Source organism: Mauremys reevesii, linkage group 11 (assembly GCF_016161935.1).
Source record: "Mauremys reevesii isolate NIE-2019 linkage group 11, ASM1616193v1, whole genome shotgun sequence".
NCBI classification, from domain to species: Eukaryota; Metazoa; Chordata; order Testudines; family Geoemydidae; genus Mauremys; species Mauremys reevesii.
In genome coordinates this window covers 16,812,107-16,838,978 of record NC_052633.1, presented here as the reverse complement: position 1 = coordinate 16,838,978, position 26,872 = coordinate 16,812,107, and the positions used below count along the sequence as shown (strand labels likewise).

The window sequence follows — 26,872 nt, the reverse complement described above, 5'->3', positions numbered from 1 at the left end:
AGCTGTTTTCAGAGAACTATCCACAGTGATGACAAGATCTCTTTCTTGAGAGAGAGAACAACTAATTGTATGTGTAGTGGGATTATGTTTTCCAGTGTGCATTACTTTGCATATATCAACATTGAATGTCCTCTGCCCTTTTGTTGCTCAGTCACCCCATTTTGTGAGATCCCTTTGTAACTCTTCGCAGTCAGCTTTGGACTGAATTATCTTGAGTGATTTTTGTATCATCTACAAATGTTGCCACCTCACTGTTTACCCCTTTTCCAGATCATTTATGAATATGTTGAATAGGACCAGTCCCAGAACAGACCCCTGGGGGACACCATTATTTACCTCTCTCCATTCTGAAAACTGACCATTTATTCCTACCCTTTGTATCCTGTCTTTTAACCAGTTACTGATCCATGAGACAACCTTCCCTTTTAGCCCATGGCTGCTTACTTTGCTTAAGAGCTTTTGATGAGGGACTTTGTCAAAGGCTTTCTGAAAGTCCAAGTACACTGCATCCACTGGATCACCTTTGTTCACGTTTATTGATTCCCGCAAAGAATTATAATAAATTGGTGAGGCATGATTTCCCTTTACAAAAACCATGTTGACTCTTCCCCAACGAATCATGTTCATCTGTGTCTGATATCACATAGGACACTCCAGTTAATACACCCCAGAATGATATTCACCTGCAAATGTGTCTCATTGACTTGTATTTAATTTGTGATCCACTATAATTCCCAGATCCTTTGCACCAGTACTACTGCCTACCCAGTTGTTCCCCATTTTGTATTTGTGCATTTGGTTTTTCCTTCCTAAGTATAGTACTTTACACTTGCCTATATTAAATTTCATCTTATTGATTTCAGACCAATCTCCAATTTTGTCAAGGTTATTTTGAAGTCTAACCCTGCTGTCCTCCAAAGTGCTTGCTGTGTGTCACCCACAAATTTTATAAGCATACACTCCACTCCATTATCCAATTCAGTAGTGAAAATACTGAATAGTACTAGACCCTAGACTGACTCCTGGGGGACCCCATTAAATATGTCCTCCCAATTTGACAGCAAATCATTGATAAGTACTTTTTTACTACGGTCTTTCAACCAGTTGTGCACCCACCTTATAGTAATTTAATCTAGACCACATTTCCCTAGTTCACTTATGAGAATGTCATGTGGGACTGTGTTAAAAGCCTAAAATCAAGATATATCATATCTATAGCTTCCCCTCATCCAGTAGGCCAGTAATTCTGTCAAAGAAGGAACTTGGGTTGTTTGACATGATTTGTTCTTGACAAACCCATGTTGGCTATTACTTAATACCCTATTATCCTCTAGAAGTTTACAAATTGATTGTTTAATAATTTGCCCCAGTATCTTTCCAGGTATCGAAGATAGGCTGACTGGTCTGTATATCCCTGGGCCCTCTTTGTTTCCCCTTTTAAAGATGGCTACTACGTTTGCCCTTCTGCAGTCTTCTGGAATGTCACACGTCCTCCATTTGTTCTCAAAGATAATTGCAACCAGTTCCGAGATTGCTTCAGCTAGTTTCATAAATTACCTCAGTGTCTTAAATATGTCTAACTTAGTGGTTTTCAAACTGGAGTACGTGTACGCCTGGGGGTATGTGAGTTCTCAGGGGGTATGCGAGAAAAGCCCTGTAATGGCAGACAATGCATTGTATTTAGTAAGATTTGGCAATCTAATCACCATTTAACCTCCTTTCAGTTAAAACTGCAGCTACATTGGTGTATGTTTCCTTTTTGCAGTGTGAGGTTAACGCTATGAGTATATATAATAAAATTGTTCATTATAATAGTAATAATTGTATCAGGGACAACACACACCAGGGCTTGTGCACTGTGTTGCATCGTGTTATCCCTTGCAGACCTTTTTTTCTGTTTTCATAGGTATGTTATGAGACACCTATCTCAGAGGGGGGTATGCCATAGACCAGTGTTTCTCAAATGCAGCCACCGGGGCCTTTTCTTGCGGCCACATCCTTCTGGGCTGTGATTGGGAGGGGTGGGGAGGGCAAAGTAGCGCCCCCCTCTCCCTCTCCCCTGGATGTGCTGCCTTAGTGTTTGTTGCTGGGGCCGCCAGCAGGGGTTGGGCCCTGCCCCCCTCTGGAGTCACCTGAGGCACTACACTGTAGGGGCAGGTAGCCGGTGAGTTCTCCACCTTCCCGGGGCGGTGGGGCTCAGGCTTTGGGCTTCAGCTCGGGGGTGGCAGGGCAGCAGGCTCTGGCTTCAGGGTCCAGCCCTGGGCGCTGGCTGTGTGGTGGCAGGCCCCACGGTCCAGCCACTTGGATTTGGGCTGCATCCTCGGGCCCCATCCTCCAGCTGCGGGACTTTGGGCTCTGGCCACAGGGCTTCAGGCTCCAGCTCTCACTGCCTCCCCCAGACCAACACTCCATCTTTGCTTGCCCTCCACCCAGGGCTTAATTTGTCCCCAGGGTTGCCAGAGCTGAGTAACTCTGCTTTGAAAAGCGACACTTGTATGTTTGTTAATATCACTTTTCACAACAGACTTACTAGCAGGGGCAGCTCTATGTTTTCTGCCGCCCCAAGCACAGCAGTCAGGGAGCTTTCGGCGGCGGTTCTGTGGGTGATCTGCTGGTCCCACGCCTTTGGCGTACCCACCTCCGAATTGCCGTCGAAGCCTCGGAACCGGCGTACTTCCTGCAGAAATGCTGCCAAAGGCTCCCAGACTGCCGCCATCACAACAACTGGCACACCGCCCCCCGCCCCCCCGGCTTGCCGCCCCAGGCACGCGCTTGCTGCGGTGGTGCCTGGAGCCGCCCCTGCTTACTAGCTAGCAATAAATAAATTACAATGATTTGGATGTGCATATGTGCATATTTATTTCATTTTTCTAAATCTAATTAAGTATTTTAGGAAAAAGGGAGAGCACGGCCACCAGCCAGAGTTGGTGGCCACACTCCGAGGCAACCAAAAAATTTGTCCGGAGAACCCCTGCCATAGGCTGCGTACCCCTCTCCACATAACATAATCTAACAAGTTTGAAAACCACTGATCTAACTTACCTAAATATTCTTTAACCTGTTTTTTCCCCCTATTCTGGCTTGTGTTCCTTCCCCCTTGTTGTTAATACTAATTGTGTTAAGCATCTGGCCATAATTAACCTTTTTATTGAAGACTGAAGCGAAATAGGCATAAAACACCTCAGCCTTCTTGATGGCATCAGTTATTAGCTCTCCTTCCCTGCTAAGTAATGAACATACGTTTTCCTTCATCTTTCTCTTATTTCTAATATATTTTATAAAACCTCTTCTTGCTTTTTATGTTCCTCACTAGGTGTAAGTCATTTTGTGCCTTAGCCTTTCTGATTTTGTCCCTATTTTCTATTCAAGCATAAATGTGCATCTAATCATTTGTGCTATGGTTAAATGGTTAATAAACTATTTTACTGCTTGTAATAAAACCCTTAAAAATAAATGTAGCTGAATATCCTAAAATGCAGTGCAGTAAGCTGTTTCCTAACCGTTAAAGAGTAGTAATGGCTTATTTGTTGTCTCTTACAGTTTAGCTTGTGGTAATAATATAATACTTGGCTTACTTAGAGTTAATTATTTAAAAAAAACTAGTAAAAATGGGCTGTCAATGCAGTAAAACAGTCTTTTTTTAAAAAGTTTCTTTAAAAATTGTCTAATTTAAATGAAGTACTTAGAAGCTCCTACCATCTGTTTGAGGAAGTAGAGGTGAGAGACCCAGTCTAGTTTCTTGCTGCAGTGAGAGTAGGATTTAAGCCGCACTAGTCAGCAGTCTGTTGTATTGATCCCTCGGAGTGAGGATTCCACCCCAGATACATACACATCATGAGTGCTATACAGCAGCAATGCATGGGGCATTTACTGGAGAAGAATTCAGTCAGTCTAGATGACGATGAGAAAGAAAGAGAAAAATGTCAAACAACCGAATTCCATGTAGTTCTTGTTTGAATTTCAGTTCAGGTGAAATCGGTGTTAAATTAAGCTGTGGAAACAGGGAAACTCCTGACATGATGAACAAGTGTTTGAGGAGGGGGATGTGTAGAGAATGTTTTAGCTAAAGTCCCCAGTGCCCAGAACTCCCGTGCTGTTCAGCAGAATCTGGGTACAGAAGGCTTGCAGGATCAAGCCCTCTCTCTGTTATGCTGTTTAATTAATATGTAACTTTTGAGCTGTTTCTCAACAGACTGTATGCAGATCCCAGTGGAAAATAGCTGAGCATATGAATAGTACCAGGTTGAAACAATAACAAGCAGGTTGAATCATTCAAACCCTGAAAATCACTTTGACTCTGGGCCAAAAGCTTATCATGAGATGATACCAGTACGGGAAAACTAACAGGCTTAGCAGCCAGCTGGTTGGAGTTGGCATATATTGTATCCACAACTGAAGAGCAGGTGGTTCTTATATTTAAGGAAGTATGTGACAGGGAGTAAGGAGATTTGGGTTTTATTCCTAGCTTTGCTGCGGAATACCTCTATGACCTTGGGCAAGTTACTTGCTATTGCTCTCTCTCTCTCTCGATCGTTTTCCTCATCTTTAAAGCAGTGGCAGCAATATCTGTCTCAAAGGGGTGTTGTGAAGCTAAATTCATTTTGAAAAAATGCTTTGTGATCTGAAGACGTGCTTAAGAAATCCAAAGTATTATACTGGACAAAAGGAGATGCTAGTATTTAGAACAACTGCATGTTCTTATTCATGACTCTTTCTAAAACCAAAGCATCCCATGTCTTATTGTACCTAGTACTCAAGATGGGAATAAATGGATTAAGCTGCCTTCCAGCTGTGCTAGAAAGATAAGCAACTGTCAGTGAGAACCAGACTAAAGAACTGACTTCATCAGGCAAGAGTTGTGTTTATGTCCAAGAGGGCAACAGACATACTGAAGTTACTTGTTCATCCTGTGATTATTTTTCCATCTGTAGAAGAATCATTTTGCAAAAGATCTTTATCCCAACTTCATTGGTGCTACTCATAGTCTTATTTAGGCACACACGCAAGTACCTTGCTGAACTGAGATGCAGCTTTACCAGACTCTGTTAGCAAATAAAGTACAGTGAACACAAAGTCTCCTCTTTTATCAATAAGTTTTGTCCCAAAGCCCAAACCAAAGTCCATTTTCTATATCCGTTGTAAAGGGCTGTTTATTATTACTGGTACAGGTGCCCATTGAATTCAACAGCCTTTTCCATTGACTTCAATGGAATTTGAATTAAAACGATAGAGAGGGACTGTCACTCTGCTACCCTTTTATTGGACCAACTTCGGTTGGTAAGAAAGACAAGCTTTCAAGCCACACAGAGCTCTTCTTCTGGGATCGACATGGCTACCACTACACTGCGTACCCTACTACTACCACTCTACTACCCTGTTAGGCAAAATGACGACATCTAGCTTGATAAGTCATTGACATAACAGAAATAATGTCACCAAAGAATAAATATATCCCTTTTTAAAGGTCGACACTTCAGCTTTAGGCTGAAATTTACTTTCAGAAAATCTCTTGGTTTACTTCATTAATGTTTTGTTTTTTTTATTTAAGCAGGAGGAAAACAAGCTTCCAACAGTTCAGTCTTTTCCCTCTGAACCTGTTTGTCTCGTCCCTAATTTGGACGCCGTGTCACATGGTCCAGTGTTGCAGATTTGAGGTTTCGCAGGTCTGATACCATGAGGAAAAGGTCTTGGGAGTTATTATGGAGAAGACCCTTACAGCACCAGCCCAGTCCACAGCTGAGGAGAAAAGACATGCAGAGTAGGTTATATTAGCAGAGAGCTGGAATATGAAATAAGCGATACTACTGCAATATGCGGTATTCAGTCAGCTTCCTCTGGAGAGCTATAACAGAAGGCGCTACCTACTCTAGAATCTACTCTTCTGATGGTTACAACTCCAGCACTTAGCTAGGAGGTAAGGCAAACATGCTATGTCACCACCAGTACAGATTTTGTGGGTTGATTGGCTGAGCATTGCAATCAGAACAGTAAAGCTCATGTTCTTGGAGTTCCCTCATTCCTCCTCCCCCCACAAGCATTTCTCTCAACCAAATACAAGATAAGCCTCCTTCAATTGTTCCAAGTTAATTTTTATATAATATTGCAAACTTTCGTGGAGTTCACAGGCAAAATTTTCTTCAGTTCCTGTAGATTTTGCCTCGTGATGTTTGTAATGACAAAAATGATGTGCAAAAAAAGTCTGTTTCTGCCTATGCAATTCTGCTTTGGAGGAAATCATGCCAGTTTTTGGGTGAAGGGGGGGGGTGGGAATGTAGGTGAAAGCATAATTTACTTAGTAGTGCAATAAAAAAGGGCAAAACTCTGGGTGGTGTTGATTTTGCAAAAGTTTAGTTCACATCAGGGCCTCATTTAATCTGAGGCAACAAAGTTCAGGACTAGAAGGGTTAGTAGGCTGGTAAATTTCAGTATAGACCAATTTTTTTGTTTCTAACAGATGAGTGGAGGTCAGGGGAAAGAAGGGTTGAGCAGATAATTCCAACTTTTTCCAATCTCCAAAGATGTACCATCTCTATATGGGAACTTACACGTTTCATCATAGAAAATGATATCGTGATACTGAGTTAATTATTTAACTGTAGTAAATTTCTGCTGAGATAATTTATAAATAGGTTCATCTTCTGTGCATGAGTCAGTTTGATCCACAGTTGATACTGGAGTCTAGATAGCTGTATGCTCTATGGCCCCGTGCTGCTGAGAGTCAGGTTCTTTTCAGAAGCATGAAGTTATCTCTTGGGGTCTTCTGCCTCCTGGGAGTCCTGATCCCAGGGAGGATTGGCCTGAGGTCGCAATATGTTGGGTGAGTATAAAACCTGGTAGGGAGCTGCAGTTTAGGGCTGTACCCTAAAACGCCGTAATGAAGGCACAACAGATTACAGTACCTCTAAGACAGTGTAATGAAAGGAACAAGGAACTGTAAATCGGGTGTGTCTGTTACAGACTGCTGAAACACGGGAGGTTACAGTCCTGTACTGGAAACGGAAAATGAGGGTCACCATATCCAAATACTCGGATATAGTTAAGGCTTGTAGAGAGAATATAGAGCAAGAAAAATGGTGAATGAGTTAATTCTAGTCAAATAAGTTACGGACTCAATCGTGACAGGTTCACAGTGCCTCCTTTTGGATACTCAGTGTGCTCAGCTCCCATTGGCTAAAATCCAGTTGTTGCAGCACCAAGATCAGGCTTTATGGGACTAAAATGCCTTCTACAAATATATTGGGAGTGGGGAGGGGAATGATCAAGCAAGAGTAAATCCATTAACCAATGAGGGGGAGGGGGTGGAGATATGCAAAAAGGGTGTCTCCAAAGCTTTTGCGACCCTAAACTCCAATTAAAAATCTGTATCCAGAGATGTGAAAAGAAGAGGACGGGACGATCAGGGAGCAAAGGAATCCCTGTAAAAAAACCAGATAGAGTTCAGGGAATGAAAAATTTGGAAAAATCTGAAAATATGCAAATCTGCAAATAACAATCATCTGAACCTTGAGTATTCAGGGAATTAGATCATGAAGTTGTTGTACTATTGACAATTATTTTGGAAAAAGTATGAACTTGATATTTTTTCCTCATTCTTTTCTTTGTTCCCCCTCCCTTACACTAAAACTGGCATGATTTCCTCCACAGCAGTATTTCCTAGAAGGCGGCAGACATTTTTAATACATGTTATTTATTGTCTTTACAAAAATGGCATGGCAAAGTCCACAGAAACCAAAAAAAAACTTTGCCTGTGAATGCCATGAAAGTCTGTAACATTCTGAGAAAATTCACCTGTAGCAACCTCTGGAGTGTTGTCTTGCAGAGTTGTGAGAGATAGTGGGTGCTTGCACAGGAGGGGGAATGAAGGAGCTCTGGGGTATGGTTTAGCCCCACGGAAGAGCATTGGGGTTGACACGCTGGCCTGACCTCCTCCTAGAGTGCTGAACTTGCAGCCATTAGAAGATGGGATATGAAAGAGACAAGCTGTGGTTCCCTTAAGAGGAAGGGTTGGAGGTTTCAGAACCTCACTTGAATCGCCTTTGTGAGCAGAGCGAAATAGTTGCAAGGGCCTATATAGAGGTGGACACTAACAGAGTGACATACAGCTTTGAAATGCCATCTCGTACCTCGGATAAAATTCTTGAAAAAGCACATGCGGGTATAGCTAGAAGAACTGGGCTTAAAATAAGAAGGAAAATTTCCTGCAGAGGGCCAGATTGTATCCTATGTGGAATTTGCTCCTGCAGGGGACAAAGTTCCCGGTAATCCATGGAACTTCTTATTTATTAACAACTCTGTTTATTGCAGTGATGCATAGGGTCCATCCAAGAGTTGAGCCATTCTGCCAGGCACAATACAAACACAGAGTGCTAGCAAGTCCCCTGATGGAATTTCCCCTAGGTAGGAGAGAAGGTAGCACAGTGGGGAGGTGGAAGTGCCTAAATTAATGCTGCCTCAGAAGCATTTGCTTCTAAATGCTAGAGGGCAAATGCAGTACTTTTTACACTCTTTACAAACACAGAGAAACTAAAGGGTTTTCACATGGTATAAATCAGCAGAGAATCTAATCTCAATTTACCAAAAAATCAGAGAGCCATTCATAACAAACCTAAGCAACTGCACAATTGTTTTCTCATTGCTCTCATTATCCATTATATCATATTCTCTCTTCCTGCATAGGGGGAATGAAGGAGACATGTCCTCCCCAACTGGGGAGTGCAATTGCAGGACTAAAGCATTCTCACTCCTAAATCCCCTTGCCAACCCCTGTTTTATTTGCTGTTCTCATCATTATTGTGTTGAAAATCTGGTTTCTTTTGGGTCCGCGGCTGAATCTTCTATTGTTCTGGCAAGAACCCAGCACACTTAGGCACTAGGGGTCAGATTTTTAAAGGTTTTTATGTGCCCTAGTGGGATTGCAAAAGTGCCTAAGAAGGTTAGGCATCTAACTACCATTGAAATCCTATCTGCAGCTTTAAGCATCTAAAGACCTTTGAAAATCTGGCCCTATGTAGATAATAACAGATTGATTTACAGCAGGTTGGGATTTGCTGTGGGTTTGGGGTAGGGACATGATGTGATGAGAGCAAAATATCAGTGTCTTATTCCATAACTAGAATTACACTGATACAATTTGAGATGGAGCCCAGTGCCGGAACTTACCACAGTAAGTATAGCCCAGGGATTCTCCAGCTGGCACTGTCAGAAGGCTGGGATCTGCTCAGGGGGTGGAACCAATGGGCAGCTTATTTAAATAGGTTTCTGCCTCCCCCATTAGCTGTATAAAACCTCCAGCACAGTAGGCACAGACCCTTCTTCCCTTTTAGAGACTGACTATATATCTCCAGGCCCAGGGCCTGTTGAATTCAATGGAAAGCCCCCCCCATAGCATTCAGTGTGCTCGGCTCTTTGGCAATGGATTGCTGACTGGGACTGAGCTCCCAGCTAAACTGGGTTTGGGTCTGGCCCCAGTCTTTGAATAGAATTATTAAAGCCAGCCCAGCCCAGCCCAGCCAACCTGTGTTTTGAGTTGGGAGCAGGATGCTACTTAAATAAAGGGACATTATTTGAAATAACTCTGGAAAAGGCCAACAAGGATCTGTTTCTTTATCTTAATTTGCCACATACTATATTATAAAAAGTAGGAATTCTGACCAGCCAGTCAGAACACAGCTTACACTGGCACTATTGGTTTAGCATAATGAGGATGCTTCATTGTGTTTTTATTATTGAAAAACTGTTCTTGATTGGCTGGGTGGATCGATTTTGCACTTCTATAATTGAGAAACCTAGTCCATAATCATAAATGGGCACAATCTTTGTAATATTAGCATACTGTTAAAAATTATCTGCCTTCACGTTGGCCATTGTAAAAGGTTTTATCAGTAAATAAGAGCCGGCCATCTGGCAGCAATCTGATTGTCTGGCATTTCTTTCATTTGGTGCAATTAATACATAATGTCAATGGGAACAGAAAAGCATTACAGGATATTGTTTCTTTTCTGATAGACAAAGAGCAAAGCAAGCCCAAGCCTTTATGGAAAATAAACTCCCAACTGCAGCTGAGAGATTCATTTTCAGACTGGGAGGCATTAATCCTATATCTACGAGGTTCTATTGCATCGACATTTACTGTGGTTATGTCAAATAGTTAGCAATGCAAGTGCTATCATTTTGCCTAATGGACAAAAGTGCAACAGCACAACACTTTTCCCTGGTATGGGTAATAAACAGCTAATTCCAATTGTTAGAGGAAACGGACCTGTTTTGTGTTTCAGCTAATCAGCAAGCATCATATTTTTAAAAGCTCAGGGATTTTTAAACGTTTCCTATATTTTTTCCAGTGGCTAATGGGAGAGTTAGCTAATTCGATTTGCATGTATATTGAGCTGATATTGTACATTTGCGATGGGAGTGCAAATGCCCAATTAGCAATTATTGCTCATGCAATGAGCATACATTATATTGGTGATCATAAATGATTTGCTACACAAAGCTCTTGTGATAAATTTCCATTACAGTAGAATCTTTGCATTTAAATTCTTTCCTGACCATACATGTACTATAAGAACTTGATCCAAAGCCCATTGAAATCAGAGGAGACGATTGTAAACCAGTGGTTGTTAAGAAATAAAAATATTTCTGGTACCGTTCTGATTTCATAACAGTGACAACAGCTCTCTTCTAAAGATACTAACTCACCTTTGGATATATAATGCAATGTAATCATAAAAATCTACTCCCAGTGATGATGGCACATTCTCGCATCACAACCTTTCATTTATTGCTTTTAAAAACTCTTATGCAATTTGAAATTCCACATCTGCTTGCTAAAGGTCTACAAAGCTGAGCTGCGTTAATACTCCAGAAAAAAGTATGTAGGAAGATTTGTTTTAATAGAAACCACACATTTGCTTCAACTGTGTTTGTAGCCTTTTTTATTCGTTCTCTGTAAACCTTCAATATTTTTTTTTCAGATAAACATTTTCAGAAGGTGAAAGTCTCAGGAATACTCAGCAAATACATCTCCAGACAGGAAGTTTTCATCCAGCCATCTTGAAATCACTGATATTTTTTAAGTTAGATATTCCTGTTTATAAGTTTCAGTCTACCAATCAGGGAGCAGGAGCACTACCATGTAATTTAGGTGACCTGTCTTAGGCCACAAATAATGAATAGTCAAACATACAGCAAGTAGTTTGTAAAATTTTATTGGCTAAAAAGAGGTTTGCATAAAATTTTTGTCAAGCAATTTTGAATAACGAATAAATATGCAAAACACTAAGTCTATTTGTGGGTGATTCATGAACAGAAAAAGCTCAAAGTTGATGAAATAGCTCACTGTATATTATTACCAACTTTATTAGGCCCCAGTCCTGCACATACTTAAGGGTTTAATCATGTGAGCAATGTCATTGGCTTCAAAGAAGCTGATACGATGAAATAAAATTGCTCCTGTGCTTAAGTGTTTGAAACATCAGGGCACTGGCAAATAAGTAAAGGTAATGTAGGGCCCTACTGAGATACCCAAAGAATCTACAGAACTTGATCCTACATATATCTAAAGCAGTGGTTCCCAAACTTGTTCCACCGCTTGTGCAGGGAAAGCCCCTGGCGGGCCCAGCCAGTTTGTGTACCTGCCGTGTCCACAGGTTTGGCCGATTGCGGCTCCCAGTGGCTGCGGTTCGCTGCTCCAGGCCAATGGGAGCTGCTGGAAGCGGCGTGGGCCGAGGGATGTACTGGCAGCCGCTTCCCGCATTAATTCATCAGTCAGTCATGTTCTCAATGAAATAGGACTCGGTTAGATGAGCTAACTTCCTTCTGCATAACAAAACAACTCTTTAGGCCTAGGGGAAAGGTGGAAATTTTCAACAGATGCTCTGCTCATTTTTTTACTCTTAATTTCCAGGGACCAGGTTTTGCGAGTCTTGCCACAAACATCTGAGCACGTAAAGCAGCTTCAGCAGCTCTGTGACACCTTGCTGGTGAGTGATGCTAACAATGTTTACAAGAAAGCTGATGCAAAGTTAGTTCTACGGAACAGATTTCTATTTAACTTGGGATAGAAATTAAGGAAAAAGCAAGCCTGAAAAAGCTTATACCTAAGATCTTTACTAATAAAGGGCTGGATTGAGCCATGTCCTTATGTGGTCGTAGGAAAATATGAGATTTCCCATCCTCCCATATGTGGCCTGTGAAACAACTGGCCACAATTGATGTCCCATGTCCAGAAAATCACAGGCTATATCCCAGAGGTATGCTCTGGGAGCAATTGGGTAGAGAGCTGATGATTGGGCAGGCATGGGCGGAGAGCATTGGGAATGATTGCTTCCTCTTATTCATCCATAGCTAATATAGCTTAATTAGATTTTTTAGCAATGGAAACAGAAATTTTGTGTTCCCATTCTTTCTCTCCAGCTGGATTTGTGGAAGCCACTGCTGTCTGAAGACATCCAGGCTGGAGAAGAACTGCATGTCAGGGTTCCAGCCTCCAGTTTACAGGAGCTGAAAGGCAGCTTAAATCAGCATTTGATATCTTATGAGTATGTCCACTAATTGCCTGATAGGGATCCCCTTGCATACTGAATGACTCCATTGGCTTCAAGGACCATCCTCCCTACCATGGACATGGCTAACTTCCCCCAATCCGCCCCAGAGTCACCAGACTGTGTTAATTGGATCCAGCCTTTGGATCCTATGTGTGTCCAAGCCAGCTGGGTCTAGGCAGAGTCCAGAGACTGTATCTTCCTATGCGTCTGCACACTCCTGGGTTGCAAATTCCCTGTCTGCCTTCCTTTTCTTGGGATGAGGGAGTCTGTGGTCCAGCTGACCTAGCCCCTGAATCCAGTGATTTGAGCTCCTAAGCCTCCCCAATGGCCTGTGCGCACTCCTCCAGAGCTTCACTGCTGTGGGCACTCTAATTTCTAGTTTAACTCCCCAGCGACAGTGTGGTAGGTAAAGTAAGGAACATGGGCTTTGAAAGGGAACTTCTTAAATGCACACACTTTACTCTTAGACAGCACAGGAGAGTTACAGATCTATGCAAAAACATAAACCCCTGAATGCAATCTTCCCCCATCAAGGACCTCCACTCCTGACAGTCCTTGGGGTTGGTTGTTGTCCTTGAAGGGAGACAATGTCCCTTCTGCCTCCACTTCTCCAGCTATGTCTTTTGCTGTTTGTGATGGACTGGCTCCCTTTGGCTCTGGACCCAGGTGGTCAGTGGAAGAAACTGCAGATCCCTCCCTTCTCCCCAAACAGATTTCTCTGAAGAGATGATCCATTCAAAAGCAAAGGCCCTTCTGGGAAAAACTCCATTGTTCCAGTAGGTGAGAGCCATTCGGTGCTGATGCTGCCTTGATTGCCTGGTCATACCTTTCCAGACATGGCTTCTCACTACGTGCCAGGTTCCTGCCACCAAATGGATGATCTGAAGTATATCTACACTGCAATTAAAAACCCATAGGTGGCCTGTGCCAGCTGCAGCCCTCCCACTTCCCATGGTCCTAGAGCCTGGGCTTCAGCCCCAAGCCCTGAAGTCTACACTGCAATTAAACAGCCTCACAGCCCAAGTCCCATGAGCCCAAGTCTGCTGGCACAGGCCAGGTGTAGTTGTCTAATTGCAGTGTAGACATACCCCTAGTCACAATGACTGTTACCTGTACAACTAGTGTTCATAAAACCAAATGGGATTCATAACTGGACAAAGATATAGTCCCCAGATTATCACACATCGCATACAAAATTTAAAAACCCAACCCACCAGCTATAATGTTTCATATGAAAATTAAAGCTCTGCAGCTATCCAGTGCTAGGATGGCAAATGACTACTAGACATATTGAATACAGCCCAGCTGTAGTGACATTCACTAATAAAAGATACCTTGAAAGAGGATTAAGGTCCATTCTGAAGCTATGACAAGCAAGACAATTCACCGTTAAATCTGATATCTGATACCCTCCCTAATGAATTCTCTTTAGTAAGTAATTAATGTTGATGCCCTGTCAACAACAGGTGGAGAAATATGGGATAGGGATGCCAGTATACAGTTCTGTCTCATCTTACGCTGGGGTTATGTTCCGCAGTCCGTGCTTAAAGCGAAAATCGCGTATAGTCAAAATTACATTGAGTGTAAGGGCGGGTGGAATCACCCGGACTACAGAAACAGTATTTAAATTGTTGTTTTTCTCTTTTTTTGTTTTTTTTTTCTTGTTTTTGCCAACCGCGTAAAGCTGAAATCGCGCATGTTAAATATGCCTAAGATGTGACAGACCTGTATAAACTATCTAGCATCTGAGATAGGTGTTTGCAGTCTAACTGAAATAATATCATGGCCCAGAATTTTTAAAACTGGACTCTATGTTTGCACTCATAATGATTTGTGCCTCTATTTTGAGGGGTGCACAAAAGGGAGGCCGAGTGGAAGGGCGGACTAAAAATTTGATTCTCTGTCCTTTAGAGGTGAAAAATAGAATGATAGTTAATGTCTGTATACAGATTTTGAGGAGAAGTCCCTCTAAGAAGGTGGGTGGCATACAAGGAAGGCAATACGATAACTGAAGACATAAATGGCATATTATATTAGGGTCATCAAATATTCAAGCTGCGTTAAACTCAGAAATTTCAGTTCACAGGAGCTGTGATGAGCTCTTTTTGTGTGTGTGTGTCCATTCTTGTGAGTTTGCACTGCTTACATTTTACCTTGAGACACAGAGGTGAGAAAGCTCAGATTGAAACTCAGCTGAGCGCATTCTCAGAAGTTAAAAGGGCAGCCTTTCAGAAATGCCGGTCCGTGCTTGAGACAGCAGAGTAGCCTACTGGAGCTCTCAATGCATGACATTAACATATGAACTTGCACTGCTTTTGCAGTTGTCTTATCCTGAGCATTTGCTTCAAGCACACATTTAGAACAGTGTTGCACATGGCTGGGTTGCCCTACTAAAAGCACAGGGCTTGATCCAGTGCCCAATGGAGCCAGTGGGAGACTTTCATTGACGTCAGCAGTCACTGAAGCAGGCCCATGATTAAGCAGATTCAGAATTAATTTACGGCTATCCTGCTGGGGCATCTATTTTCCAGGACAAAGACAATGTTTGCAAACCTACAAATAAAGCACCATTGGGAGATCTTCCCAATTTGTAAAAAAAAAGTGTGAAGTTTTTTGAAAATCCTTACTTTTTTTTTCAAAATGACAAACCTTTAACTTGATGGTTTTTTTATCATTGACAAATTTTAACCAGTGCTTATAACTGGTGAGGAAAAAACCTGAACATTTTCGGGGCTATTTTGGGGGTGGGAGGCAGGGTTGAGGATGGGGGAGGGGTCAACATGTGATTTTTTTTTTTAATTAAAATTTTAAAAATCTCAATATTCAGAACACATTGACCTGTTCTATTACAATAATTATTATTGCCGTATCTAGTGGCTTGATGAGCAAGAGGTTTGAGGTAGACCGTGGTGTAAAGGCCATGTTTTTGATTTAAGGATGTTGCTAAAAGTCATTCTTCAGTTGTTTAGGGAACTTTAATCTTTCTCTCATTTTTTCTTCAGGGTCCTAATACGTGATGTACAAGAACAGCTGGACAGTAGCATGCCAAGGAAGGGCGGCAGTCACTGGAGGGTTCCAGAGGGCTATTCCTACACTGTATATCATCCAATAGAAGAGGTAAGAAGGAAACCAAGCCTACCATTTAGGTGTTACTCCTGCAGGGAGTTCTATGTGAACACTCCTGTGTTTGCAGAGAGCTCCATAGAAGTCAGTAGCAAAGAATCCTGTGGCACCTTATAGACTAACAGACGTTTTGCAGCATGAGCTTTCGTGGGTGAATAGTCTATAAGGTGCCACAGGATTCTTTGCTGCTTCAACAGAACCAGACTAATACGGCTACCCCTCTGATAGAAGTCAGTGTGACTTAGCAGTTCGCCTGCTTGGAGCTCATTGCAGGATCTGGCTTTCTTCAAGTCTTTTGCATGAAATCCAGCTTGTTGAATTTAATGGGAGTTTTGTCCTTGAGGTCAGTCGAGGCAGAATTTCACCTTTTGTTTCTTAATCTATATAAAGTAAATGCTCTGTGTGAAGAATTCATGCATTTAACTACAGTCCTTCTGTGGACTCTTTTTCCCCTTGTTGAACATGATCTCTTCCCTCCTAGGTAGCATCTATAGGCTTCAACCCATTGTTTGCTGCTTTTAGTCCATATTTTGAGAATTTGAATATCCAGTTATTATGCCTCTTCACAGTTATTTATGTAAGCACTGACATTGTGCTCAGCACTGACCAAGACATGAAATGATGAACATTCCAGTAAGCTTGTAACATAACAGATAGAAACGGAGAAGATGGGATGCCCTGGGAAGGCCAGAGGAAGGAATAACTTGCATTTTTTTTTCACTTTTGGTTCTGTTCCCTTCTATGGAAGAAGTGAGCCTTAGAAGAGATTTGAATGTGGTGAGAGTGGCGAGCCAAGACAGCTGGACTGTTGTTTTCATTTATATATTTCACAGTTGATTTAGACGACACACACAAAGAGAAAGCTTTGTGGTAATTCCTCTTCTAGGCATATGATGTGTTTACTGTAAGCATTTGTATAGTTTTGCTTTGGGAACTGCTACTGACCTGAAATGTGGAAAAACTAATAGTCATCTGACTCATGGATCACCCCAACGATAGTCTTAGGATTTGACTTCATCATCCAAATCCTTGGGAAGTCAACAGAGAGGCTCCTGATGGGGTTGGAGCATTGAATTGGCTCCTGAAGGAGTCCTGGGCAGTGCTTTTTGATGCCCACCTCTGCAATGTATTACTTTGTATTTAATTTGATGTAAGTGAAATGTCTTCCCCCATTATTTGGTCTTGAACAGTGCTAAGTAATATCACAGCCTGAAATATGCTCAGAGGCGTATACTGTGTATCTAAGAAACATAAAACATTTGCTGTTTGGAAGTGTGTGTGGGGGGGGGGGAGAAGGAAACTCCCTGTTTAGAGCAACAATTCTCTGTGACTATTTCAGATTTATCACTGGATGTACCAGATAAAGGAGAGCAACAGTGAGTTGGTGACACAGCATTATCTAGGAATGACATATGAGAACCGGCCAATGTATTATCTGAAGGTGAGTGGGGAAAGTGTTGTTAAGATAAATAAAGAGCATCTCCATAAAATGATGAGGGAAAATGTGAAGGTTCAAACCTTCTCTAAAAAGATTCTTATCCAGGTACGATGAAATAACAGGAGAGGTTTTAGCTCCTAGACAAAACACTACAGGAGTTTGCTATCTTTTTGTATTGACAATTGCCATCAGTCTTTGAGACCACTGTTATATTGTGAAGACATCAGATTTGGCTAAAATCCTGTTTTGAAATATAATATTTAATAAATCTCATTTGGCATTCTATTATTGTTTAGCAGTGTGATTAAAACTGCGATTAATCATGATTAATTTTTAAAATCAAGTTAATTTGTTTTGAGTTAATCACTTGAGTTAACTGCAATTAATTGACAGCCCTAATAATATACCATAGTCAACCTGTGTAACTATGTTTGCTATAGTTGTGTGTGGTGAAGGGTTTTTGTTTTTCACTATTCTCTATAATCTGTGACCTTTCTATCTTGGCTATTTCATGACAGTTCTCATAAGATCTGTCTCCATTGCTGAGAAAAATTGGTTTATCTTTCTTTCTGCTTTTCCCCTTCCAAAGAAAAGAACCTCAAAATTAGATCAGCCCAGGGAATGATTAATATAAGTGAAGGCAGCCATATAAGAATTAGAAGCAGCTTTATTGGTACTCTTTGTTCAACGCACACTTTAAGATTCTTGGCCTGGGATGATGCAGAGATTGGGTTATTAGGAAGGAAAGCTGGTCATAATGAAGTCTGTAATAGTAAGCATCTCACATGGCTAAGCAGTATATCAAGGATCATACTTCACATACTAGAATATGCTAGGCTCTTTTATTTTAACATAACAGTTTTCCTACTGATCACTTTTGCACTCCCCAGATAAGTCAACCATCAAATAAGGCCAAGAAGATTATTTGGATGGACTGTGGGATTCATGCCAGAGAATGGATCTCTCCTGCCTTTTGCCAGTGGTTTGTGAAAGAAGTGAGTCCTTTTCCCATTTCAGTATAAAATTTGCAGATAGTTTGGATTCCTCAGTGCTCTTCCTCTACTTATGAGAAATTGTTAAACTATCTCTTTACAGACAGATTATACTTTGAATTAGTGCATTACACAACCACATCTGGAGACCCAAGTTCAAACCAAGGCTTGGGAAGTAACAAGTGAAAGCATTTGGCACATTGCATCCTCAGCCTGGGCCTGATACAAAGCACATTGAAGTCAGTGAGAAGCCTGCCCTTGAGGTCAGTGTGCTTTGAATCATGCTCTTGGTGCATCACAAAGCTACTGTGAAATCTGGAACAATTTTCCATTTCTGATCCCAAGAGTAAAGAGCTAGAAGATTTTGTACAGTGGTGTTCCATATGTATAGGATCTCTCTCTCCTACTGTGCTTCTCCCTGCGGTATCTATGCACCTCACAACAATGCAAGATAGTACCAATGTAGACTGCAGTATAAATGTAATCTGATATATTATCACTTTTGAAATGCCTTTGAAGGTGCAGTAGATACCTCGATACATTTGGTGGGCAGGTAGAGTCTCTTCCCAAGGAAGTATTCTAGGATGACCAACCATTCTATGCTAATTCTAGATGAATTCCTGTCCAGTGATTGGTTTGTACCAGACGATCTGGTGCTAGTCTCTTGCACTTTTTCTTCTCAGATTTTGCAGAATTACAAAACTGACCCAAAGATAAAAAGCTTCCTGCAGAACTTGGACGTATATATCCTGCCAGTTCTCAATATCGATGGTTATATCTATTCCTGGACAACAGTAAGTTATGAAAATCCAGTAACTGGATTGTAAAGATAGATGTACACTGTATTTATATTCATTTCTGGTACAAAAATGATATCCAAATGTGAATTTTGCAGCTTCCTTTATTAGAAAGGGAAGGTAGTTTTTTCTGAGGGAAAAATCCACATCTTTCTAGCACCAAAACTATGCAGAGGCCAAGGCCTGCTAGTTTTCAGCAGTCTGGACTGCAGCTGTTCTTTTAAGAATCCTTCACTTCTCTGCAGGAGTACCTTGGACAGTGTCCCATTGTACCACTATCTTTAATGCTACTTTGAGTCTGGAAGCTCCTTCTAATCCTGCATTTTTTCCAAGTAATCTTTACTGGGGCCTCAGCAGATCTTAAATTAACATCTCAAAGTTTTCAAGAGAATCTACTGCCAAACTGTACATGGTGGGTTTTGTCACCCACAATTTTCCCCCGACAAAAATGTCCTGAGAGCTCAGTGTGGCCTCTTGCAACATCCCACCCATCTATCTGCTTCTTGGCTGCCCAGGAGGCTGTTGACTAGAACTCCTACGCAGCTTCTTGGGCAGACTTCAGCAACAAGCACCTTTGCAGTGTAAAGGTGTTTGTTACTGATCAGCCCCAGTGACTCCCTGGAAGTTGCCGTCAATATTCTCTTTCAGGCTGAAGATCGGACAGTTGCCAGGGGATGCTGTCAAAGATACCAGGATCTTCTCTTCTGGGTTGGGGTGGGTTTCCAGACACAAGGGAAGATGGGGAAGGCATTTTTTCAGAAAACTAAAGTTAACCTCTGTATGCAGGGTAGGTGTCCTGCCCTCCACCAGAAATGTTCAGTTCTTCTACGGTGTTTTTAACTTGGTCTTGAGCTTAACTGCGTGGGGAAAAGAACACAATATGTTGCAATCTTCACCCCTCACTTCCTTGTATCTCAGCTCATGCTTCAGTAACACCAGCAGGAGAAACGGACAGCCCCATCACTGGCATCTGAGGCACAGCCATTTCCTATTTTCCCATCTCCCCATTATATTAGCATGGAGATACTGTTGGGATCCTAATGAGGCCCTGTAGTCCCATCTGCCTCTGTGTGGTACCAGTCTGTCTCCCCGTTGAGTTGAGTCTGTATTAAGCCTCGTGCCTTCCAAATCGAACGTCACCAGATCGGGCAACATCAGGATTTGGAGAGCTCCAATTCTTGTACTCCCTTGCCTGGTTAGTCAGTGGAGAAATGCACACAGGCAGGGCATAGTGTGAGTTTGAACTCAGCTGCTAAACTGGGAAAGGGGCAGTACATGGGGGTGGGAGGCACCGAACTGAAGTGTAATGAGGAGATTGGCTGACAACAACAAAAAAATCAGCTGAGTTTATTGAATCTGAGCCACAACCTGGATTCCATGATAATCATTCTTGGACACTGAGGTACCCCCTAAATCTGGGGCTGTCTTTTAAGCTGGGACCCCTGCGCTAATGTAGGGGAGTGCCAGGGAAGAAGTCCTATGACCTGGCATAGTCGACGTCTAGAAATGTACCACACGCAGTAGTGGCATTGAATCCAAGTGCTACTAGGCATGCAGGGATGTGAACTAAAGCTGTACCTGCTATCGCAGGGGGTCTCAACCTTTTTCTGTCTGAGGCCCCCCTCAGCATGATATAAAAACTGCAGGGCTGCACGGGGAAGGGCCTCGTAGTAGTTTGACTTCTATTTTGGGGGGCAGGGGCCAGCGGGGCTCAAGCCAACTCTTCATGGTGGGGTCCAGGGAGGGAGCACCACCTCCACCCCCTGACTCACCTCAGCAGGCCACCCAGCCTGTCTGGGGTGGGGGTGGGGGTGGGGCAGAACCAAAAATTGTAAGTCAAAGGTGGGGGGTTTAGCTCAAAAAGTTTGAAAACAGCTTAGGGTGCAGGCGGGGGATTGCTCAGGGTGTAGGGAGGGTGTAGCTAGGGGCTGTGTACAGGGAGGGGATTCTCAGGGGGCAGGGAGGGGGTAGCTAGGGGCTGTGTACAGGGAGGGGATTCTCAGGGGGCAGGGAGGGGGTAGCTAGGGGCTGTGTACAGGGAGGGGATTCTCAGGGGGCAGGGAGGGGGTAGCTAGGGGCTGTGTACAGGGAGGGGATTCTCAGGGGGCAGGGAGGGGGTAGCTAGGGGCTGTGTACAGGGAGGGGATTCTCAGGGTGTAGGGAGGGGGTAGCTAGGGGCTGTGTACAGGAGGATTCTCAGGGGCAGGGAGGGGTAGCTAGGGGCTGTGTACAGGAGGGATTCTCAGGGGCAGGGAGGGTAGCTAGGGGCTGTGTACAGGAGGATTCTCAGGGGCAGGGAGGGGGTAGCTAGGGGCTGTGTACAGGAGGGATTCTCAGGGGGCAGGGCGGGGGTAGCTAGGGGCTGTGTACAGGGAGGGGATTCTCAGGGGGCAGGGAGGGGGTAGCTAGGGGCTGTGTACAGGCAGGGGGGTAGCTCAGGGTGTAGGGAGGGGTATTAGGGGCTGTGTGCTGGGAGGGCTCCCCTGTGGTCCCTGTTCCCAGAGGGGTTTGCCAGCCATGGAGTCAGGTCTCCCCACCCAGGCAGCTCTTATCGGCTGCCTCTGCGGCAGCAAAGGGGTCTGGGAGCTGAGGAGCAGCTTCAACCCGGGGGACCAGCAGGAGAGGAGGGAACACTGCTGCTGCCTGCTCCGTGGCACCAGCCAGACCAGCAGCTGCCCTGCACTGTCCGGCTTCCCACCTCTGACCTGGCCAGGGGGCAGGGAGGAGGAGGTGTGGAGCTGTCCCTGGGACTGCCATGCTCTTGGGACAGTCCCCTGCAGTTTGGGTGGGGGAATGCCCTCCATGTCCCCAACTCTGCCCATGGGCTCAGGGCTTCTGCCCCATAGGGAGCACCAGGGTTTGGATCTCCAGGATTCGGCCCTGCGCCACCCGGCTTCAGTCCTGCGGAGGGCACTGGGGCTTGGGCTCTGGCCACAGGGCCTTGAAATGGCTCGTAGACCCCAGTTGAGAACCTCTGTGCTATGGTACTTTAATCTCTAATTTCCCAGTACGCTGTATTATTACATAACTGAAACCATTTCTGCTCAGGAACGTCTGTGGAGAAAATCCCGCTCTGCACATGTAAATGGCACCTGCTTTGGAACAGATCTTAACCGCAACTTCAATTGCTCCTGGGGCAGTAAGTTCCAAGTATTTCAGATTTTGAGACATGAATAGATAGCAAGGCATGAGAAGCAAGAACAACAGACCGTCATCTGAGCTGTGTGTATCTTGTATTCCAAAGGCTGCAAGGGAACACACATTTTTGATTTCTTCAAGAAATGCTTATAAATAGAAATCTCATTTGCAAAAATATTAAGATCCTGATTTTCAACCTGGACACAGCCTGGCATTTGTTTTTTCAAGCACAAAAATAATTTTGTTTACTTAAATAACTATGCCTCCAATTCTATGAAGGAGGGTGGGATGCTCAGTGGTTTGAGCATTGGCCTTCTAAACCCAGGGTTGTGAGTTCAGTCCCTGAGGGGGCCACTTAGGGATCTGGGGCAAAAATCTGTCTGGGGATTGGTCCTGCTATGAGCAGGGGGCTGGACTAGATGATCTCCTGAGGTCCCTTCCAACCCTGATATTCTACATTAGTTGCTGATAGTAATAGTAGTCCGTTATCTAACTGCTAATGTTTGTGCTTGTGGTGAGTTTGAACATGGCTATGTGAGTTGGAACATGTGCCTTTAACATCATACAGGGGGATTTCATAACTTTATGGTGCTACACACATTTCACCAGGATATTACTGACATGCGAGTTATTTGTTTTCAAGTGAGGCCTCACAAGGCATATTTTCTACAAAGATGATTATACTAGTGTGTAGGGTGTGAATACCGGGTGCATTCAGTCACAATGTTACCAGACCCCTCTGAGCCATCTAGTCCTCCCATTTTAAGACTATAAAGGAAATGCCGCCATGCTCTCAAAATTGGGTTTTGTGAACATCTCTGCTTAGCGTTGTTTTTTAATTCCTGTACAGGTATTGGCGTGTCTCATAACTGCAGCAGCCTCACTTTCTGTGGAACAGGGCCAGAATCAGAACCCGAGACTAAAGCTGTGGCCAGATTTATAGAAAAAAGGAAAAGCGATGTTTTGTGCTTCTTGACTATCCACTCTTATGGACAGTACATTCTCACTCCCTACGGTTACAAAACCGATTTGGCAAGTAACCACCAGGATTTGGTAAGGCAACGGAACCATGCTGCATGTCGGTGTAAAGGATTACGCTTGCATGAACTCTGTACATCTTGATCGTCACCTTTGTGCTTAAGATTGAGCTCATGTCTATGTAATATTGTACTCAGTCCCCCTTTGCCTCTCTGTGGTACTGTTGTATTTACCATAGAAATTAGAGTATTTATTGGTATTGACTCGGCATTTGTCTGAAGGGACAGATGAGGTATCAAGAGGAAAAAAAAATCAGTAATAACTGCAGCTTCCAGGGGGATGGGAAGTTTGCAAAACATTGAAATCTTCAATTTATTAATTCAGGTTTGCGTTCTCGTCTCACCTCACAGTCTTGCACATTGCTGTGTGATGACTGCAAGTCTTTTTTGGCTGAACTAATCCTGATCCTTCTTCATAACTAATTAGCAATTGATTATTAGGGATCTGATTACTGAGGGGTCATCAGGATGTGACTTTTTCAAAACATCAAAATCCAGTGCCACGTGCAAAAAATGTGCCTGCAGTCTTATGTGCAAATGCATTTGTCTGCGTGATTGCCACGACTGTGCCCACAAATGCCTAGTGTCTCATGATAGAGGTGTTCAGGCTCAGTCCGGAGCCTGGGCTCTAGGACCTTGCAAGGCGGGAGGGCCCCAGAGCTCGGGCTGCAGCCTGAGCCAGAACATCTATACTGCCATCAATCAGCCCTTTAGCCCAAGCCAGCTGGCATGGGCCAGCCACAGGGTTTTAATTGCAGTGCAGACCTACCCTCCGTGTTTTAAAACCAGGCCCTATATACTCAGGTAAAATGCATGTTTATAAAACAGTCCAGCATTTATGGCACTAATCTTGGACTTGGGAGAGTTGGGTTTGAGTCCCTCTTCTGCCACAGGCTTTCTCAGTGATCTTGGGCAAGTCACTTAGCCTCTCTGTTGCTCAGTTTTCCCTCTAGCATGAGGATAATAGCGCTGCCCTACCATCCCAGGGTGTGGTGAGGATAAATACATTACAGACTGTGCGGAGGTCAGATACTGTGGTAATGGGGGCCCTATATGTACCATAGAGTGGTAGATAGATAGTGATCTATCTATCCATGCCACAACCACTCAGACCTCTGTTGACAGTGGAAGTATATTACTCAGATCCTCTGTCTCCAGTAGTACAGGTTCCTACCATTGCAATAAAAAAGGAGTGTTTTTTAGCTGGACACATTTTCCCACCAGCTCTGGTGTTGAACTAATAATTGATGCCCAAACCTGAACCCAGTGAGCTACAGAATCAAGCCTGAAACTCCAAATAGTTCATGTGGTTACCAGAACCGGTTAAGACTTTCTTTTCTTTTCAAATGTACAGGTGGAAGCTGCAGAGAAAGCAGCAGTCGCACTGAAGGAAAAGCATGGGACCAATTTTACCGTGGGACCAACTTCTTTGGTCTTGTGTAAGTTTGTGTTTTGAGATTTCTCTGTTTTCATGGGGCGAGCAAGGTAGTCCATGTGCCTTGTTCCTCGATATTGCTGTTTCATTGCATTTCCACTTTGAGTAATAATGGAGGAGCTGGTTTAGATGAGTATCTAAGTTGCAGCCATTTCAATGTGGGATACATTGTGGAGCCCTTTCATAAGTTAAAAACAGCTGACAGCATGGAGGAGCAATCAGATGCTAATTCTTATATAGAACTCATCATGAGAGTATCACAGGGCACACAAGGGGATTGGTATGTGATATAAAGTGAAATACTGGTCCCTTTGGAATCAATGGCAAAACTCCTATTGACTTCACTGAAGTGATTTCACCATACCTATGAGTCAGCAGTTCAAATCCAGATTAGGTCTATAGTAACCATCAGCCATTATCATCTGGTGGTGGGTTGATGTTCTGTTGGTCTCAATCTAGTTCCCAGTGGACAGGTGTCCATACCACAGCAAGCACTAGATGATGATGTCTGATTGACAGTTAGAGTAGAAATCATGGAGACTCAAGTTACCCTTGACCCAGAGAGGTATTCCCTCCAAATAAGGGTTGAGTCACATTGGTGGGGTGGTGTAGCAGATAATATTCACAATGAGTAAATTGACTGGCTCTAGCGAACACGAACACACACACACTTGTGTTTGTAAATTACACAGGCACAATGCCTGCATTAATCAGACCTTGAGTTGCATGTGCTTTAGTGCATGCCTTGCACTGTCTTGAGTGTACACACAAGGTGTTTTGCTTGTGCAACGCTGGCATGTTTAGAAATTAGTGTGCTCTTGGGCCAGTGTTTGTTGTTACATGGAAAGCGGTAGGAGAGAGAGCTCCACAAGGCAGAGGAACAATGAGGTCTGGCCACAAAGAACAGTCAGGGATTTTTCAGGCTGGCAGTAAAATTAATATAGCGGGAAATTCCAAATGGTATCAATGAAGGAAATGCAAAACCAGAACAAACCATGGTCCATCTAGCCTCATGTCTTGTCTCCAATAGTAGCTAAGGCCAAAGGCTTCAGAAGAAGGTATATGATTCCTTTAATGCATCTCTGGTTATTGGATAATACTCTCATATGAAGTGGTATTTTCCGTATGCAAGTTCTATAAAAACATATTTAATGCAACCAAGTACTTCATCTAGAACAAGTTTTCCCACTGTGGCTATCTATGGTATGATTATAGTACTTGGTACAGGGATCTTGTAGCAATTTTGGATAAACTATGGCCAGGGTCATGTATAAAGAATGGTGCCTAATACATTTGTCTCACCTGTATTTTTAAATTCATAGACAAGAACTCTGGCTCCTCGCGGGACTGGGCTCACATGATTGGCATTCCATTCTCCTACACATTTGAGCTGAGAGACAAGGGTGCCTATGGATTTATTCTACCGCCAGACCAGATCCAACCCACATGTGAGGAGACTACCATAGCTGTGATGACTATCATAGAATATGTAAATCAGAAGTATTTCCCAAACAGTGCAGTGGCAGTGACCTCTGGCAGCCTGTGGTTATGGCTCATTGTCCTATTCACACAGATCTTGTCCTAAGTAAGCCCTACAGAGCTCAGCAGGAAACTCACATGCAGTGAAAAATTGCATGCAAAGGAAAAATTGACGTTACTGGGGAGCTAAATGGTATAGTGTTGAAATAAACGACCATTACAGTAAATGCAGAGAGTTCTCTGGCGTTCTGAGGGCTTTTGGAGGAGGAAAAGGAGAAAGAACAATCTGTAAAATCAAGCCCTGCTCATCAAAACCAGTTGTAGAAGGTTAAGTTCCATTCCTTTGTTTAAATTAAGGCAAGCCCATATTAACTTCAAAAACCTTGCTCGCTGTCTCTGCAAGGCCAGATTGAATATGCACGGGGAGGAAACTGCGCTCTTAGACATGTTCTCAGTGACTGCCTTACATCTACGCTTCCCTTTCTGCTAGGCATAGCCCTGCTCTTCTCATGGTCCCCACACCACACTGGCCCACCAGCCAGAACCACTCATTTCCCACCCATGGTTGGCACCAGCAGGCTGAAGGAGAGATTGAGATCTCTGACTGCCATCTCTGTTCTCACTTCAGTAAGGTGTGCTGCTGCTTTGATTCTTCTTGTTTTCCTGACCTAAGAGAGTACGGGGGGAGGGGAAGGGTATTACAAGAAGCTGGGGTGCCTCAAAATCAGATGGAAACCAAAGACAAACAAGCATAAGGGGTGCTGTGGGGGTGGGAGAAACTTGGTCCTGTCATTCTTTTTCAGGCATGTAGGCAAATAAACGAAAGACAGAAATCCAGCATTGTTGGTACATAACTACAAGAGTGAAGGGAAAAATTATGGGATATTC

At 43.3% G+C, this 26,872-nt stretch overlaps 1 protein-coding gene across 3 annotated transcripts in view; it reads left to right on the top strand.

The window, feature by feature from the left end:
• Window positions 1-26,498, top strand: part of CPO (carboxypeptidase O) — a 36,500-nt gene extending 10,002 nt beyond the window's left edge. Inside the window, exons 2-12 of one of the 3 annotated variants that reach the window (XM_039494147.1) lie at window positions 5,552-5,758; window positions 11,906-11,981; window positions 12,415-12,539; window positions 15,548-15,662; window positions 17,008-17,109; window positions 17,997-18,101; window positions 18,782-18,892; window positions 21,944-22,034; window positions 22,884-23,086; window positions 24,425-24,509; window positions 25,828-26,498. In XM_039494147.1, the coding sequence (XP_039350081.1) occupies window positions 5,700-5,758; window positions 11,906-11,981; window positions 12,415-12,539; window positions 15,548-15,662; window positions 17,008-17,109; window positions 17,997-18,101; window positions 18,782-18,892; window positions 21,944-22,034; window positions 22,884-23,086; window positions 24,425-24,509; window positions 25,828-26,090 (1,335 nt within the window). In that variant the 5' untranslated portion in view covers window positions 5,552-5,699 and the 3' untranslated portion in view covers window positions 26,091-26,498. Of the gene's footprint in view, window positions 1-5,551; window positions 5,759-11,905; window positions 11,982-12,414; window positions 12,540-15,547; window positions 15,663-17,007; window positions 17,110-17,996; window positions 18,102-18,781; window positions 18,893-21,943; window positions 22,035-22,883; window positions 23,087-24,424; window positions 24,510-25,827 lie in introns of those variants that run through there. The other 2 variants (XM_039494148.1, XM_039494149.1) reach the window with 2 other exon arrangements.
• Window positions 26,499-26,872: the final 374 nt, after the last annotated feature.